Source organism: Polyodon spathula, chromosome 13, assembly GCF_017654505.1.
Source record: "Polyodon spathula isolate WHYD16114869_AA chromosome 13, ASM1765450v1, whole genome shotgun sequence".
Taxonomy (NCBI): Eukaryota; Metazoa; Chordata; class Actinopteri; order Acipenseriformes; family Polyodontidae; genus Polyodon; species Polyodon spathula.
In genome coordinates this window covers 339,709-358,166 of record NC_054546.1, presented here as the reverse complement: position 1 = coordinate 358,166, position 18,458 = coordinate 339,709, and the positions used below count along the sequence as shown (strand labels likewise).

General features: G+C 44.9%; 1 protein-coding gene across 2 annotated transcripts; it reads right to left on the bottom strand.

The window, feature by feature from the left end:
• Nucleotides 1-1,153: 1,153 nt before the first annotated feature.
• On the bottom strand, nt 1,154-17,319 carry LOC121326096 (alpha-centractin). 2 transcript variants are annotated; one of them, XM_041269267.1, is made up of 12 exons: nt 17,244-17,258; nt 15,891-15,955; nt 14,303-14,483; nt 10,381-10,456; nt 8,567-8,692; nt 7,804-7,928; nt 7,407-7,623; nt 7,011-7,103; nt 5,721-5,895; nt 5,194-5,255; nt 5,046-5,086; nt 1,154-3,517 (listed from the first exon to the last, which is right to left on the bottom strand). In XM_041269267.1, the coding sequence occupies exons 4-12, from the start codon at nt 10,426-10,428 to the stop codon at nt 3,415-3,417; spliced, it is 990 nt and encodes a 329-aa protein (XP_041125201.1). In that variant the 5' UTR covers nt 10,429-10,456; nt 14,303-14,483; nt 15,891-15,955; nt 17,244-17,258; the 3' UTR covers nt 1,154-3,414. The 2 variants fall into 2 exon arrangements, with proteins under 2 accessions (XP_041125201.1, XP_041125200.1); XM_041269266.1 differs by lacking the exon at nt 14,303-14,483 and having other exon boundaries at nt 17,244-17,319.
• Nucleotides 17,320-18,458: the final 1,139 nt, after the last annotated feature.

Here is an 18,458-nt window from a genome sequence, read left to right as displayed (position 1 = left end):
TTATTTTAAATTAATGAATAAGGGATTTATGTGGACTCTATTGTGGTTGCTTTTGTATCTTGCACAGTAAAACATGCTTCTGTAACATTTTATTACATTCATATTAAAAAGGGTAAAAAAAAACCTTATTTGAAACCAGTACTGTGTTTAGAGTTTACATAATTCAATTGTGCTTTTCTGTATCCCTCTGGCCGGGGCTATTATGGAGGCAATCATATATATAGATATAGAGATATTTATATAGATATTTATATTGAGACATTGGTATCAAATTGAGATTAAGGAATGTCCCCACCAGGCTTAAACAGATCCCTCAGGCTATGGGCACCGTTTATTGGTAGGACTAGTGAAGGCTGTGTGGTCTAGTTCTTATGAGGAGGCAGACTCACTGACTGACTCACTGTGTGGGACCCTGAGCAAGTCACTTCACCTCCTTGTGCTCCATCCTGCAGATGAGATGTTAAATCAATGTCCTATAGTAAGTGACTCTGCATATAATGCACAGTTCACAGCCTACCTTTATAAAGTGCTTTGTGATGGTGGGCCACTACAAAAGGCGCTATATAAAAATCATATATTATTATTGATGCATACGGAGGTGATGCTGAGTACTGCAGGCTGGGTTGTGGAAGCAGCCACTCCGATAGGTTGATTCAGCGTGACACTGCAGGCAGGATGCATTCAATTAAAAGAACAGGACACGGCCATTGTAATCTGACAGCAGGATGTGCTCAGCTTCATTTCAAGTCCTGGCGCTGGGAATGGAATTCCCTGAATGCTTTGGAACACATCCCATAAGAAAGGCAATGTGTGGGATAGCACAGGTACAGCACTGAATAAACACGTTATATATACACATATACGATAGATACTGTCTGCCAGGGACAGTGGCTGTTACCTGCACATCCTCATCTAAACTCATGTCACCTCTTATTGTCTTCAAATGAACGCATGAATCCCTTTCAGTTTCTTTATCTAAACTATTTCTGTTCTTTGGTTGCATATCAATAATTGTCTTTATGCACAGGTCTGCTAGTGTTATGTAAGATGTAATGTCTTCTGGACAGTAAACTAAGGGGTATTTTCCTCTTCAGTAAGCTTGATTCTTCTCAACAAATCTTCTAGAATTCAATCAAAACAACAAATAACTGGTCACATTTTTATTTATTTTTAAAGTAAGAAGATTACATTCTGTTCTGTCAGTCAGAGCCCTGGCTGTGAGTCCCGTGCTTACAGTAGGACTGTACAGCAAGCTGCTGTTCTTTACACATTGTATGCTTATACAGAATCGATTTCATTAATAATTAGTGCCTGAAAGCAGCACCCCTAACTCCCATCATTTTCCTCTTACACTTCCAAAGTACACTTTCAAAATCTCATAAAAAATGCAACTAAATCTGACACTCCCATACCAAGGCTTGTCACAGAAAACATTCCTAGCTTGTCTTTTATTTATTTCAGAGGATTTTGAAAAAAACAAACAATATTGGTCCATTGCCAAGTAAAAAACGAATTAGTGTCAGCAAATCAAGACAAAGCAGCAATGGAATAACACAAATAATACTCAAATTGTGCTTACAACTGAAAGAGATAAGGAGATTAAAGAAGACAGGACCCATTATTGGTCACACACTACAGACCGGACAGTATTATAAAACACAGACATTTCCCTTCAGAAACCCTGTCTACTGTCGTACAGTAAACCATGCTAATGTGAGTGCAGATATGAAGTGAAGTTCAACCCATTACTTGTTATGGACAGTGCTTGCGTTGTCTTATCATACAATTTCCCAATGTATTTACCTAGAACTTCAAAAGCTGGTCAACAATGTACAGTATCTCTTAATCTCTACACTTAAAGAAGAGAGGCTTACAAAAAAAGTAAAAGCATATAAATAAGTCAACATGCAGTGCACATTCTGAAACCCCCACGGCTCTCAGTGTCCTTGTCAAACAGTGCACTAGATATATTAGCCTTGCCTAGCTTTGGCGCTTGGGTGTATTGAGTTTCCAGCCTCCAGTACATGGGGAGGGATTTGGACAGGGGATAAATCAACAAAACCCTTACAAGAAACAAAACCACTGCTTATACATGGATCTACACAATATATGAGACAAACACGTGAATGAAGGCATTGCAATGCATGAGACAAACACGTGAATGAAGGCATTACAATGCATGAGACAAACACGTGAATGAAGGCATTACAATGCATGAGACAAACACGTGAACGAAGGCATTACAATGCACGAGACAAACACGTGAACGAAGGCATGGCAATGCACGAGACAAACACGTGAATGAAGGCATTGCAATGCACGAGACAAACACGTGAACGAAGGCATGGCAATGCATGAGACAAACACATGAATGAAGGCATGGCAATGCATGAGACAAACATGTGAACGAAGGCATGGCAATGCATGAGACAAACACGTGAACGAAGGCATGGCAATGCATGAGACAAACACGTGAACGAAGGCATGGCAATGCATGAGACAAACACGTGAACGAAGGCATGGCAATGCATGAGACAAACACGTGAATGAAGGCATGGCAGTCTTGGTTTTAATACCTTGAGAGAATTCACGTGTGTCTATGATTAGAGTAAAGCTGGTAAAGACTCACACTGCTATGCAATGACAATCTTTATATTCAATACTTAAAGTATAGTAGAAAACAGTGAATACTGTATTCCAGGAATAATATTCATGATACAGATCAGACACAAAGAGGTCAATACTCCCAATGATAATTGATGAGCAGTAAATGCACTGCAGCCTGATACTACAGTTTAACATTTATTAAGCAAGTGGATACAGGATAGCGTATCATTGGGATCTGTCCAGAATCACTGAACAAAATGGCTAGACTTTACCAAAACATATTCTAAATACCCAAGTGTTTTATATGAGACGTACATGCACTCACATATATATATATATATATATGTATATACACACACACACACAGCTACATTGGGTGTATGCTGTCTATATATACATACACACACACACAGGTACATTGGTGTAAGACAAATGGTTAAATTAAGTCAGTAATTTGGTAGCAGAGCATCTTCAAAGACACACACTTCTAACTCATTCCTGTCTCCCGCTGCTGAGCTCAGCACCAAAGACACAATAAAAACAGCAACAGTAACAAGACCTTGAAGGGGCTGGAAAGGCTGACGCAGAGCCAGAAGCAAGTCCTTCAGTCAGGACAGGGAATGAGAATGGGGGAGAGGAGCTGGCCACTGGTTTTGTGTTTTACACCAAAATGGACCCTGTGTGTGTTTGTTGGTTTGATTTTCACCCTCCCCTCTCTGCAGCTCCCCTGCCCCTCTCACACACACCAGCGCGCTCCTCACTGCAGTGGATCAGCTCAGAGCAGGCCACGGCGCCCTCCAGTGGTCATTAGAAGGTTTTCCTGTGGATGGCTCTGGCACCATCTTCTTCGTACTCCTTCTTAGAGACCCACATTTTCTTAAAGGTGTCCAGGGAGGCCAGAATGGAGCCGCTGCGGGAGACACAGTTTAAAAAAACAACAGGCAGATTGACGGAACAACAATTTGCATTTTAAGGGCCCAATTTTGGAAAGGGGTTTCATTTTCAGTGGAAACGCCAAAAAAATGATTCCTTTTCAAATGTGTTAGCAATAATATACAAGCATAATCGAAACCTGTCCAAAACGAGTCAGAACTCAAATACAAACACACACATTCTAATCTTTTTACTCATTTTGTTATCTGTGTATTTGTGTAAAATTGCAGTACAATGCAACAGTGTAAACTTAACAGATTGTTTGTAGTTTGTCATTAAACAAACATACATAATATACTGGCAAATGCACTGACATTTACCAATGCAAAGTTCATTCACTCCTAACAAAATGACACCTTGTTCAAGTAATGGTTAGTTATATAGCTGTACCAACAACCAACAAGTTCCATTTTACCTTCTCCAGTAAATAAAAAAATAATATGTAGGAAGACTGTATACACATATATGCATTTCACATCGGCTCTGAGAGTCCCAAACATTTATTTACAGGCGCTATACGCTGTTCTGTAACTTGCATATTAAATGATTTCAATGAATATCTCTCTCTCTCGCTCTCTCACTCTCTCATTCTGTTCAGCGATACATTATTCCAGTTTATTAGAAAGCGGACTGTGTTGCTGTCCCAGCTCTTGTCTAGTCACTGAAGGTTGAGCTGTACAGTTAAAATCCTATGATACAGTGAGGTATGTGGAAAACATTTATGTTTGTTAATAGTTACTTATTCTCTGAACTAGAAGTCAATGAAAACATACTGGGCAGCTCTTAATTTAATATTCTTGGTTTGTAAAAATGACTGCAATACTGTCATGCAGGCTACATACGTCTGGCATATACATTGTTATCAGTATATAAACTAAGAAGCATGTGGAATGCAGATGACATTCAAAAGCACCTGTTTTAGCTCTTTAGTTTGAATGAATGCGTTAAAAAGAATCACTTTTCTATATCTGCAGTGTAGTTTATTGGCAGTGTACTACCATTCCTCAATGATACCATCACCTGCTGCTAACACAGGAGCCATGTTGAAAGCCAGGGTGAACGGATCTGAAGTGCTGTCACTGTTTTTATACGGCAGATAAATTATCCCACTTTGGTCTTTGGAAAATAAACTCTGAATAACTAATGAGCCAAACTAGTGGATAGATTCCCGCCGTGCTTTCTGCAGCTTTAAAAGTGGGAAAAACAGAGGGGCAGAAAAAACAGGGCAAATAATGGAGTACAGTGCTATCTTCCAGCAGATCTGCTTTGAAAATAACCCCCTATATGTTTACTCTATACACTTTGAAATCTTGTATACATAGCAACACACTTTCTTAGGGACAGGCTGCTCCATGTTCTCCACTGACAGGGGAGTGATTTGTGCAGCAGTGAGTAGCCATGAGGTCCCAGAATCAATGATGTTGAAAAGTAGTCTTTAGTTTCTCACATAGCTGTACCCTCGGAGGAACAACTGGGAATACAACGAATGACTCTATTAAACTCACCCAATCCAGGTAGAATATAACCTCTCCTGAGGAGCAGAGATCTGGAAAAAAGAAAACCCAAAGTCAAGGCAAGAAGAGGATTTCACAGTTTCTTACTGTGGATAACTATGTCACTGTCCGGTTTATACATAGGTTGATTTGAACTTACTTTAATTTTTACATCTTTTGGAGCCAGCTTCTTCACTTCACTCAACAGTCGATCTCCAAATCCTAAACAAAAACAAATCCAGCAATATTAATACCACATGTAATAACTGAAGTGTTAAGTGTTTACATTTCAAGAGTTAAGTGTAAATGAGCTGATGCAACAGGGACATCTACTCTGTGTCACGATAGATAACATATATCAACTATGCTTTAAAATAAATGATAGAACAGTAGCACCATCTAGTGGTAACACAGGTAAAAATCACGGGTGGAATTTAACCTAAAATCATTTTCATTAAATCGATAACCAGCATGTCAGAAGAACAGTCACAACATAGCAGACAACAGCTGTTTCAATCAAAACCACACAGCACATGCGCTAGTATGTTTCACCTAACTGCTGAAGTTCAAGCAGAAATGTTTATGTTTGATGAACTCTGCATGCAGTGACCCAAGCCCAGCAGACACACCCTTCACTTTCATTGTGCTGTCTCGTGTGTGTTTGTGGGGGTGTGTGTGCAGCCTCACCCCTGAACAGCGTGGAGCCCCCTGACAGTACAATGTTTGAGAAGAGTGTTCTCCGCAGGTCCAGGTCAGATTTCTGGATGGCAAAGACCAGCACCTCATGGATGCCCTCACACTCCTCTCCCACCAGGTCTGGTCTGAACAGCAGCTCAGGGGCACGGAACCGGGCCGGGCCGATCTGCAAGCACAACCCAAAAGACACAGAACTGTGGAACTGCAGAATCAGCAGAAAAACACTGCTCTGAACTGTGGAACTGCAGGATCAGCAGACAAACACTGCTCTGAACTGTGGAACTGCAGGATCAGCAGACACACACTGCTCTGAACTGTGGAACTGCAGGATCAGTGGACACACTGCTCTGAACTGTGAAACTGCAGGATCAGCGGACACACTGCTCTGAACTGTGGAACTGCAGGATCAGCAGAAAAACACTGCTCTGAACTGTGGAACTGCAGGATCAGTGGACACACTGCTCTGAACTGTGGAACTGCAGGATCAGTGGACACACTGCTCTGAACTGTGAAACTGCAGGATCAGCAGACACACTGCTCTGAACTGTGGAACTGCAGGATCAGTGGACACACTGCTCTGAACTGTGGAACTGCAGGATCAGTGGACACACTGCTCTGAACTGTGGAACTGCAGGATCAGTGGACACACTGCTCTGAACTGTGGAACTGCAGGATCAGTGGACACACTGCTCTGAACTGTGGAACTGCAGGATCAGTGGACACACTGCTCTGAACTGTGAAACTGCAGGATCAGTGGACACACTGCTCTGAACTGTGAAACTGCAGGATCAGTGGACACACTGCTCTGAACTGTGGAACTGCAGGATCAGTGGACACACTGCTCTGAACTGTGAAACTGCAGGATCAGTGGACACACTGCTCTGAACTGTGGAACTGCAGGATCAGTGGACACACTGCTCTGAACTGTGAAACTGCAGGATCAGTGGACACACTGCTCTGAACTGTGGAACTGCAGGATCAGTAGACACACATTGGTTCACGGGCATGCCGCAGGATAGCGTCTTGAAGTATGTGCTATGGAGAAAACAGATTGCCTGTGATGAATACAACAACAGTAACAGTATACCTCTAGTCACAGAAATGATGCAGTTATGTTATTGTTACGAGTCGTTTCTTGTTTTGCTGTATTCCTTTCAGAAATAAAATGCAAAAAGGCTTTTTTTTCATATATTTCCATTGATTTCAGCTGTATCAGGATTTCACATACAGGGTTAGTCACGCAGTTTTAAAATCCCCAGCGCTCTCCGGGTTTGATCGTACCTCAATGGTGCTGCCGTCTGGCAGTGTATACTGCACTTTCTCTGTGTCCAACGCTTCATCCTTCTGGGGGTTGATGGAGAGGAAACAGGCACGCTGGAAAACAGAACAGAAATCAAGAAATAACTTGTTATTCTCCAGACAACCTTGAAGGATTCACTTCTCTTATTCCTCACAGCCAACCATGAACTGCAAAATCTGCTGTGTAATACACGTTAAATATGAGAACATAAGAAAATGTTTGGTCCGTCTATGATCGTCCGGTTCCTGGTACCTGATTGATGTTCTAGATGCAAAGTCCTCTGTGTTCACATTCCACATACCTGTCAACCATACCAACAAGCTAAACAGCTCCTCCATGAGTGGCAATGTGTCTGCTATCAAATAATCGCCACGTACCTCTTTGATGGTTTTTACAATCTCAAACTCAGAGGAGGTGTGGAAGTCGTAGCCCTCCTTGCGCAGGTAGAGACGCAGGTAGCGGGAGACATCGCGCCCGGCGATATCGATCCTCATGATGGAGTGGGGCATGGCAAAGCCCTCATAAATGGGCACTGCGTGGGTCACACCGTCCCCCGAGTCCAGGACCACCCCTGTCGTCCGGCCAGTGGCGTACCTACAGGAGACAGGGAGTTCATTGTAAAGGATTACCTCCCATCAATCTTCAGGGAACTCCTGTGATAATAAAGGTCCTCAGAATCCCAACTGGACAGGCAGCTCAGACCCTACTCCACTATATCCCTCAGAGGAGTATCTGGGAGCAGTGAAACAAAGGTAAAGACAAGTGAAAACGTACAGACTGAGCACTGCCTGCATTGAGATGAAGAGCGCGGGAACATTGAAGGTTTCAAAGAAGACCTCTGCAGCCCGTTCACGATTCTTCCGTGGATTTAGGGGGGCTTCTGTCAGCAGCACTGGGTGCTGGGAAATAGAAATAAAAAAACAGGATGAAACCACACAACAGGGGCCTGTGACTCATAGCCCCTTTCTAATCAACAGGGGACCTGTGACTCATAGCCCCTTTCTAATCAACAGGGGGTCTGTGACTCATAGCCCCTTTCTAATCAACAGCTGGCCTGTGACTCATAGCCCCTTTCTAATCAACAGCTGGCCTGTGACTCATAGCCCCTTTCTAATCAACAGCTGGCCTGTGACTCATAGACCCTTTCTAATCAACAGGGGCCTGTGACCCATAACCCCTTTCTAATCAACAGCTGGCCTGTGACTCATAACCCCTTTCTAATCAACAGGGGGCCTGTGACATATAGCCCCCTCCGTAGATGCTGTACCCAAAAATATATTAACAAGTAAACTGCAACATTGTAAAGCTGATCAGAAGTTGTGATCAATTACCAAAAAAAAGTTTGGTTTTGTGGAGTACTTCAATTTTTATTGACTCTATATAATCTATTAAACCATTCAACTGGTCTCAAACTGGGAAATGTACAGGGCTGAGTAGCTTCATCATCACACTGGTAGGAAATATCCCCAGTATATTAAATTCTGACACACAGGCTTGGTTTGACTCTTAACTACGAAATCCAATAGAAATGTGTTACCTCTTCAGAGAAAGTCTGAAGCTGGTCCTTAGAATAAACATACTGCCAGATGCGCTCCATATCATTCCAGTCCTTCACTATGCCATGCTCCATTGGGTAACGGATTGTTAGCAAGCCCCTGTGCTCCTGAGAAGAGATATGGTTACAAAAGGTTAGTGCAGTGTGGAAGGGTGGTGGGTAATTCACTGACACAGGAGACAGACAGGTGAATTTGGCAACACCGCACAAATGCCCAGTTTTATTTCAGGGTGCTGGTTTTTCTTTAGTCCTGCAGATGGCGCTGTGGGTCCGTGGTCTGATTTACCAACGATGGTAAACAGAATCATGGGCATACCAAGCGATTGTACACAATACCGGCGCCCTTGCAGGTGCTTCGAAACAATAATTCAAAACAGAAGGCACAAAGAAACAGGGAAAATAAAACAGTAACAAAAACTACAAAGAAAAGGTGCTGCACTTTGCAGCGATATCCCGGTCGCCACTACCCGCGCGACCCGGATCACCGTCCTACACTGCCGGCTCACTAGCCTGCTCTGATATACTCATCAGGGGTCTGCCCAAGGGTTCCCCGCCCTCAATATCTTGCTCTGCACCTCCGTTTCTTTCTCTCCCACTGGTTCTCGGTCGTTGACCAGCGCGTCCGCACTCTCGGCGCGTTTAACAGGGCAGATCTGAGGAAACAACAGAGCGTTAATTTATAGGGCTAACAATCTCCCAAGACACGCCTCTCAGCCATTCAGAGAGGGGGAAAGTCCACACACCCACTTTCCCACCTCCCCGTGTCACTGCCATGACTCACAGGCGGTTGCTGGACGACTGCCGCCCTCTTCCTGCAGCCCTGTGAACAAGCCAGCAGAGTCAGCACAGATCTCTCCCTGTTACAGGCAGGTATTGGCATCTAAAACTGTCACCTGTCAAATCTAAAGTGGAAAACTGCAGAAGCTGTTTCTGGTAAGGTTACACTTTCCAGTATTATACAATGCAAGACATGCTACTGGTAACACAAAGAACAGTGGCTTTCAAAAGGCTTTGCTTGAATCTTTGCAGAGCTGGATATTTAATAGGTCAGCCCCTTTTAGAAAGAAGACCCTTCTTTCCAGAGGCCCTGCTCCCTTGTTGTGTCTTTCACAAGTGCCACTGAATTTAACATGCAGACAGGATCTGTTTCAGCATTATCCAAAATAAGGTAATCTCAAACAGGGCAGTGTATCCAGATTATTAAAAAGCTGTGACTTTATACAATACCATGCAATACAAATGCATTTGTATATAGCGCCATCACGCCATGGCATCCCAGAGTGCTGTCCAAAGTTAAAAACACAACAAGATATGTACTATATACTCCAGCTACAACCATTTACATAAAAGCACATTAAAAGAGCATGTTCTCAATTGAGACTTAAAAGAATCCGATGTTTCACCCTCCCTAAGTCAACATGAATACAGTTCCACAGGCGAGGAGCACACCAGCAAATCAATCTGGCTCCAGTTGATTAAAGATGATATTTTGGAACAACTAAGAGTTCTGCATTTTCTAATCTCAAAGAACGAACAGGAATATACAGCGTTAGTAGTTCTTGGAGAGAGGATGATCCTAATCCATGAAGGACAGTATACATTATAACTGCAACATTAGGAATGTTACATATTCCTGTATAGATGTACATTTTCTACTGAACTACGCGTTCGTCTGCTCCTATGAGTGACTGCACCCCAGACCTGAGGTTTTTGTTTAAACATTTTTTTCAGAAAGTTTGAAAGGAGCAGCTGCAAAACACCCGTCTCTGTACGGTGCTTCAGATCACTGTTCTTACCTCGGCCTTCGGACCAATAAAAAGATCCCCTTCCAGGGCACCTGCCATGACACGCACATGCTTTGGCCGTCCAACACTGAAAGAGAGAGGAAGATTACAAAGTGAAGGTAACAGCTCTGAATAAAAGAAATAAACCACTGGATTGAGCTACATGGTGCATAAACCCTGTTGTTTTATAGACCAGAGATAACAACGTCGTTGCCCTTGTTATTACAGCAAAGCAGGGGTTCCCAAATTGTGTGAGAAGCCACCGCGGTATCTCTCCTGCTTGCACACCGCACATCACTGGGTATCTCTCCTGCACACCGCACATCACTGGGTATCTCTCCTGCACACCGCACATCACTGGGTATCTCTCCTGCACACCGCACATCACTCTGTATCTCTCCTGCACACCGCACATCACTGGGTATCTCTCCTGCACACCGCACATCACTCTGTATCTCTCCTGCACACCGCACATCACTCTGTATCTCTCCTGCACACCGCACATCACTCTGTATCTCTCCTGCACACCGCACATCACTCTGTATCTCTCCTGCACACCGCACATCACTGGGTATCTCTCCTGCACACCGCACATCACTGGGTATCTCTCCTGCACACCGCACATCACTCTGTATCTCTCCTGCACACCGCACATCACTGGGTATCTCTCCTGCACACCGCACATCACTCTGTATCTCTCCTGCACACCGCACATCACTCTGTATCTCTCCTGCACACCGCACATCACTGGGTATCTCTCCTGCACACCGCACATCACTCTGTATCTCTCCTGCACACCGCACATCACTCTGTATCTCTCCTGCACACCGCACATCACTGGGTATCTCTCCTGCACACCGCACATCACTGGGTATCTCTCCTGCACACCGCACATCACTGGGTATCTCTCCTGCACACCGCACATCACTCTGTATCTCTCCTGCACACCGCACATCACTGGGTATCTCTCCTGCACACCGCACATCACTCTGTATCTCTCCTGCACACCGCACATCACTGGGTATCTCTCCTGCACACCGCACATCACTCTGGGTATCTCTCCTGCACACCGCACATCACTGGGTATCTCTCCTGCACACCGCACATCACTGGGTATCTCTCCTGCACACCGCACATCACTGGGTATCTCTCCTGCACACCGCACATCACTGTGTATCTCTCCTGCACACCGCACATCACTGGGTATCTCTCCTGCACACCGCACATCACTGGGTATCTCTCCTGCACACCGCACATCACTCTGTATCTCTCCTGCACACCGCACATCACTCTGTATCTCTCCTGCACACCGCACATCACTCTGTATCTCTCCTGCACACCGCACATCACTGTGTATCTCTCCTGCACACCGCACATCATCTCTCCTGCACACCGCACATCACTGGGTATCTCTCCTGCACACCGCACATCACTGGGTATCTCTCCTGCACACCGCACATCACTGTGTATCTCTCCTGCACACCGCACATCACTCTGTATCTCTCCTGCACACCGCACATCACTGTGTATCTCTCCTGCACACCGCACATCACTCTGTATCTCTCCTGCACACCGCACATCACTCTGTATCTCTCCTGCACACCGCACATCACTCTGTATCTCTCCTGCACACCGCACATCACTCTGTATCTCTCCTGCACACCGCACATCACTCTGTATCTCTCCTGCACACCGCACATCACTCTGTATCTCTCCTGCACACCGCACATCACTCTGTATCTCTCCTGCACACCGCACATCACTGGGTATCTCTCCTGCACACCGCACATCACTCTGTATCTCTCCTGCACACCGCACATCACTGGGTATCTCTCCTGCACACCGCACATCACTGTGTATCTCTCCTGCACACCGCACATCACTGTGTATCTCTCCTGCACACCGCACATCACTGGGTATCTCTCCTGCACACCGCACATCACTGGGTATCTCTCCTGCACACCGCACATCACTCTGTATCTCTCCTGCACACCGCACATCACTGGGTATCTCTCCTGCACACCGCACATCACTGGGTATCTCTCCTGCACACCGCACATCACTCTGTATCTCTCCTGCACACCGCACATCACTGGGTATCTCTCCTGCACACCGCACATCACTCTGTATCTCTCCTGCACACCGCACATCACTGGGTATCTCTCCTGCACACCGCACATCACTGGGTATCTCTCCTGCACACCGCACATCACTCTGTATCTCTCCTGCACACCGCACATCACTCTGTATCTCTCCTGCACACCGCACATCACTCTGTATCTCTCCTGCACACCGCACATCACTGGGTATCTCTCCTGCACACCGCACATCACTGGGTATCTCTCCTGCACACCGCACATCACTCTGTATCTCTCCTGCACACCGCACATCACTGGGTATCTCTCCTGCACACCGCACATCACTGGGTATCTCTCCTGCACACCGCACATCACTGGGTATCTCTCCTGCACACCGCACATCACTCTGTATCTCTCCTGCACACCGCACATCACTCTGTATCTCTCCTGCACACCGCACATCACTGGGTATCTCTCCTGCACACCGCACATCACTCTGTATCTCTCCTGCACACCGCACATCACTCTGTATCTCTCCTGCACACCGCACATCACTGGGTATCTCTCCTGCACACCGCACATCACTGGGTATCTCTCCTGCACACCGCACATCACTGGGTATCTCTCCTGCACACCGCACATCACTGGGTATCTCTCCTGCACACCGCACATCACTCTGTATCTCTCCTGCACACCGCACATCACTGGGTATCTCTCCTGCACACCGCACATCACTGGGTATCTCTCCTGCACACCGCACATCACTCTGTATCTCTCCTGCACACCGCACATCACTCTGTATCTCTCCTGCACACCGCACATCACTGGGTATCTCTCCTGCACACCGCACATCACTGGGTATCTCTCCTGCACACCGCACATCACTCTGTATCTCTCCTGCACACCGCACATCACTGGGTATCTCTCCTGCACACCGCACATCACTGGGTATCTCTCCTGCTCTCCTGCACCGCACATCACTGGGTATCTCTCCTGCACACCGCACATCACTCTGTATCTCTCCTGCACACCGCACATCACTCTGTATCTCTCCTGCACACCGCACATCACTGGGTATCTCTCCTGCACACCGCACATCACTGGGTATCTCTCCTGCACACCGCACATCACTCTGTATCTCTCCTGCACACCGCACATCACTCTGTATCTCTCCTGCACACCGCACATCACTCTGTATCTCTCCTGCACACCGCACATCACTCTGTATCTCTCCTGCACACCGCACATCACTCTGTATCTCTCCTGCACACCGCACATCACTCTGTATCTCTCCTGCACACCGCACATCACTGGGTATCTCTCCTGCACACCGCACATCACTGGGTATCTCTCCTGCACACCGCACATCACTCTGTATCTCTCCTGCACACCGCACATCACTCTGTATCTCTCCTGCACACCGCACATCACTGGGTATCTCTCCTGCACACCGCACATCACTCTGTATCTCTCCTGCACACCGCACATCACTCTGTATCTCTCCTGCACACCGCACATCACTCTGTATCTCTCCTGCACACCGCACATCACTCTGTATCTCTCCTGCACACCGCACATCACTCTGTATCTCTCCTGCACACCGCACATCACTCTGTATCTCTCCTGCACACCGCACATCACTGGGTATCTCTCCTGCACACCGCACATCACTGGGTATCTCTCCTGCACACCGCACATCACTCTGTATCTCTCCTGCACACCGCACATCACTCTGTATCTCTCCTGCACACTGCACTTCACTCGCTATCTCTCCTCCATGTAGCACCCTCACAGCGCAGAGTGACAGCCAATCTGCAAGGCTCTAATGATCTCCACCAATCAAGTAACTCCCTTACCAAATATGGTCCTCCCACTCGTTAGTCTCAAATGCACGTCACTGAAAGACCCCTCATTCCACCCTCGCTTTGATACGTAACTGAGAGACTTTCATTCTGCCCGTTGCAGTCGACATGGTGAGAATAATGTGTGGGGAAACTGAGGTGAACAAACTCAGAGCCACACCTCTCTCCAACAACACTGAAGAGAAGGAAAGAACATTGACATCTTTCAGCTGAGTGAGCGAATCACAGCATTCGTGAATAAAATAGCTTTCTGGAAGAATAATTGAAGTCAAACTATGAATCCTCCCCACAGCTTTGCAAGTTCCTGGCTGACAATGAAATTATTCAGCCTCCTACACAGGTCATGGCTAAGCATCTCAGCCAGCTGGAGGCACAGTATGCGTCCCTTTTCCCCCCGACTTAGACATGACAAAGTATGACTGGGTGCAAAACCCCTTTCAGTGCATACCTGATGCTATGGATTTGCCCGCAGTTGAAATCAAACAGCTAATTGACATGTCCTGTGATCGACTCTTGCAAGGAACATATGCCCGACTTTCTCCCCTGGAGTTCAGAGTCAACAGTGAATATCTTGCACTCTCAACAGGCACCTTAAAAGTGATAGTGCCATTGCCAGCACTTATTTGTGTGAAGCTGGACTCTCCGCACTTGTGCGCATCAAGTCTCGATATCAAACCACTGTGGATGTAACATCAAACATTAGATGTGCAGTTTCAACCACACTGCCAGATTTCCAGAAGCTGTGTCACAACATGGAAGCCCACGTGTCACATTACACTTGGTGAGTGCATTAAATAACGTAGTCATGTGTTGCTCTGTTTTTTGGTTGCTATGTGTTTTTTTGGTTGCTTTGTTTTCTGGGGTCACGAACATTTTTAAGTCTCAAAATGGGGTCGTGCAGGAAAAACGTTTGGGAGCCTCTGCAGTAAAGGATCAAGGTGTTAGCTTCACATTCAAGCTGTGCTGACTGGTCAACACTTTGCTTGAAAACCGAACCCCATTGTCTCAGTTCCTCATATATAAATATAGGCAGAAGCAGCAGGCTTCCCCTCCATATATGTGAATGATGTATTCACTTACTGTACATATTAACAAATACAGAAACTAGAAATGTGAAGCTGTATCTCAGGTGGGTATTTTCTTAAGAAGAAATATGTTTTAATGATCCCAAGCCTGCAATCTAAACAGCTTCCAGGATGGTTAATACAGAGTTTTTTGGGTTTTTTTTTTTTTCAATTTGGCAAGGCAACTTCTCAAAACCCGCAGAGTTCACAAAAACTGTTTCAAATGTCTACAAATGAAATTTCAAAAACCGGGGCCGAAGGGGATATGTTGAAATGAGTTCAGTTATATTTAGATCTGGCAGTTAGCACTGCACACACACTGAACAATGGATTAGTTATTATTCTAATAGAAACCTAAGTAAACAAAGTACATATCTGTATTCATAAGAGTAATATCTCATAAGCAAAGACAGTCACATTTAAGCCTCTGCAAAGGCCTGAGGAAACATATATGGCTGCATGAGGAGCTCTGGTAATAATGTGCACACAGCACTATATTGTATTTGTGCTGTACTTACTAATTTGGAAAGCAGTACTTTGGAATCTGGTCCCCTGCAAAACCAGCCTTTATGACACCAGACCCCTGAAATCAAAGCATGTTTACAGATAAGAGAATAACACAAGAATGCAAGGCTAAAAGAAAGAATCAAATGATGCGTCCTTTTTAAAATGACCATAAGAAAGTTAAATGGGGTCAACCATGAGAAAGCCAGGAAATGCATTTTACATTTCATAATAAATCAAATGTACAAGCAGCCAGGAAATGCATTTTACATTTCATAATAAATTAAATGTACAAACACGTCAAGTGGGCTATGTGTTTAAAACCACAGAGACTTCACCAAAACCACACCGCAAGAGGACAGTCCAGCCAGAAAATGTAAACCCCGCCCCTTTTTTGTACTAGAGTGACACCGCATCTATCCAATTACAATCTACACGGGGCTGTCTATCCCCGCGGCGTCTCTATTCTTTCATATACAAGGCCTTAATAAATTGACATTATTGATACAGAAAACAAATGCATTGTACAACCCTATTCCTTGGATATATGAGCGCACAGTTAGCAGTATCTCTGATCACCTTTGTGTAAATGGATATATGAGCGCACAGTTAGCAGTAGCTCTGATCACCTTTTTGTAAATGGATATATGAGCGCACAGTTAGCAGTAGCTCTGATCACCTTTTTGTAAATGGATATATGAGCGCACAGTTAGCAGTAGCTCTGATCACCTTTTTGTAAATGGATATATGAGCGCACAGTTAGCAGTAGCTCTGATCACTTTTTTGTAAATGGATATATGAGCGCACAGTTAGCAGTAGCTCTGATCACCTTTTTGTAAATGGATATATGAGCGCACAGTTAGCAGTAGCTCTGATCACCTTTTTGTAAATGGATATATGAGCGCACAGTTAGCAGTAGCTCTGATCACCTTTTTGTAAATGGATATATGAGCGCACAGTTAGCAGTAGCTCTGATCACCTTTTTGTAAATGGATATATGAGCGCACAGTTAGCAGTAGCTCTGATCACCTTTTTGTAAATGGATATATGAGCGCACAGTTAGCAGTAGCTCTGATCACCTTTTTGTAAATGGATATATGAGCGCACAGTTAGCAGTAGCTCTGATCACCTTTTTGTAAATGGATATATGAGCGCACAGTTAGCAGTATCTCTGTTTCGTGACAGCTCGGCTGCTGTGATGTTGACAGGAGAGGCCGGTTATATTATTATGCAGCCGCAACAATAGACCGTAGAGGCTCTCTCAATAAAATCAAAACGATATATAAATCAAGTATAAATGATTCGCGCAGTTCACCAACCTTGTATTTTAATAGTTAATTCAAGGTCTTTTTTTTAGTATTACTTACGTTATCGATAACAACCGGCTGGTTTGCGATGATGTCGTAAGACTCCATGGCGTGTGAGAGGAGACGCCGGTGTGGTTCTGCGCATGCGCGCCGGGAGTGGAAGGCGCTCGAGTTTGAGGATGTGCAAAATAAATTACTATTATGTATCCGCGGTTCACATGCAATCTAGTGGTCTTTTCTCAAGCATTAATCCAATATGTGTTATTTATTTGACATGCACAACGTTATCCGCAGCAGCCGTTTTGTATTGCTGCAATGTAACATGTTCTTACCTCGTACTGGTATTACCATAGCGTTTAAATATTATATTTATCACTTACTTTTTGGTCGATGCATGTTTGTAAAGAAACGCTGACCAGACTCGTTTCACAAAGCTCTTCCGGGTAGCAGGGTTCCGGGTTCAATTCACTTCACTGCCATAATGATTTTTTTTTTCTTTTTTTTAAATCACATTTGTACTTTACTCGTACAGACTTAAAATATTGTCTTTTCCACCTCTGAACTCATTCCTTAAAACCAGATCCCTTCCACCTCTGGACTCATTCCTTAAAACCCAAGATCCCTTCCACCTCTGAACTCATTCCTTAAAACCAAGATCCCTTCCACCTCTGAACTCATTCCTTAAAACCCCAGATCCCTTCCACCTCTGAACTCATTCCTTAAAACCAAGATCCCTTCCACCTCTGAACTCATTCCTTAAAACAAGATCCCTTCCACCTCTGAACTCATTCCTTAAAACCAGATCCCTTCCACCTCTGAACTAATTCCTTAAAACCCCAGATCCCTTCCACCTCTGAACTCATTCCTTAAAACCAGATCCCTTCCACCTCTGAACTCATTCCTTAAAACCCCAGATCCCTTCCACCTCTGAACTCATTCCTTAAAACCAAGATCCCTTCCACCTCTGAACTCATTCCTTAAAACCAAGATCCCTTCCACCTCTGAACTCATTCCTTAAAACCAAGATCCCTTCCACCTCTGAACTCATTCCTTAAAACCAAGATCCCTTCCACCTCTGAACTCATTCCTTAAAACCAAGATCCCTTCCACCTCTGAACTCATTCCTTAAAACCAAGATCCCTTCCACCTCTGAACTCATTCCTTAAAACCAAGATCCCTTCCACCTCTGAACTCATTCCTTAAAACCAAGATCCCTTCCACCTCTGAACTCATTCCTTAAAACCAAGATCCCTTCCACCTCTGAACTCATTCCTT

Bases quoted from the DNA above. Each gene is read 5' to 3' on its own strand.
- LOC121326096 (XM_041269266.1), bottom strand. From the start codon at position 17,291: ATGGAGTCTTACGACATCATCGCAAACCAGCCGGTTGTTATCGATAAC. The intron at 8,693-10,380 runs GTAAGAACAGTG...ATCTCTTCTCAG, and splicing joins TTATTGGTCCGAAGGCCGAG to GAGCACAGGGGCTTGCTAAC. The intron at 5,087-5,193 runs GTAAGTTCAAAT...TCTTTTTTCCAG, and splicing joins CAAAAGATGTAAAAATTAAA to ATCTCTGCTCCTCAGGAGAG.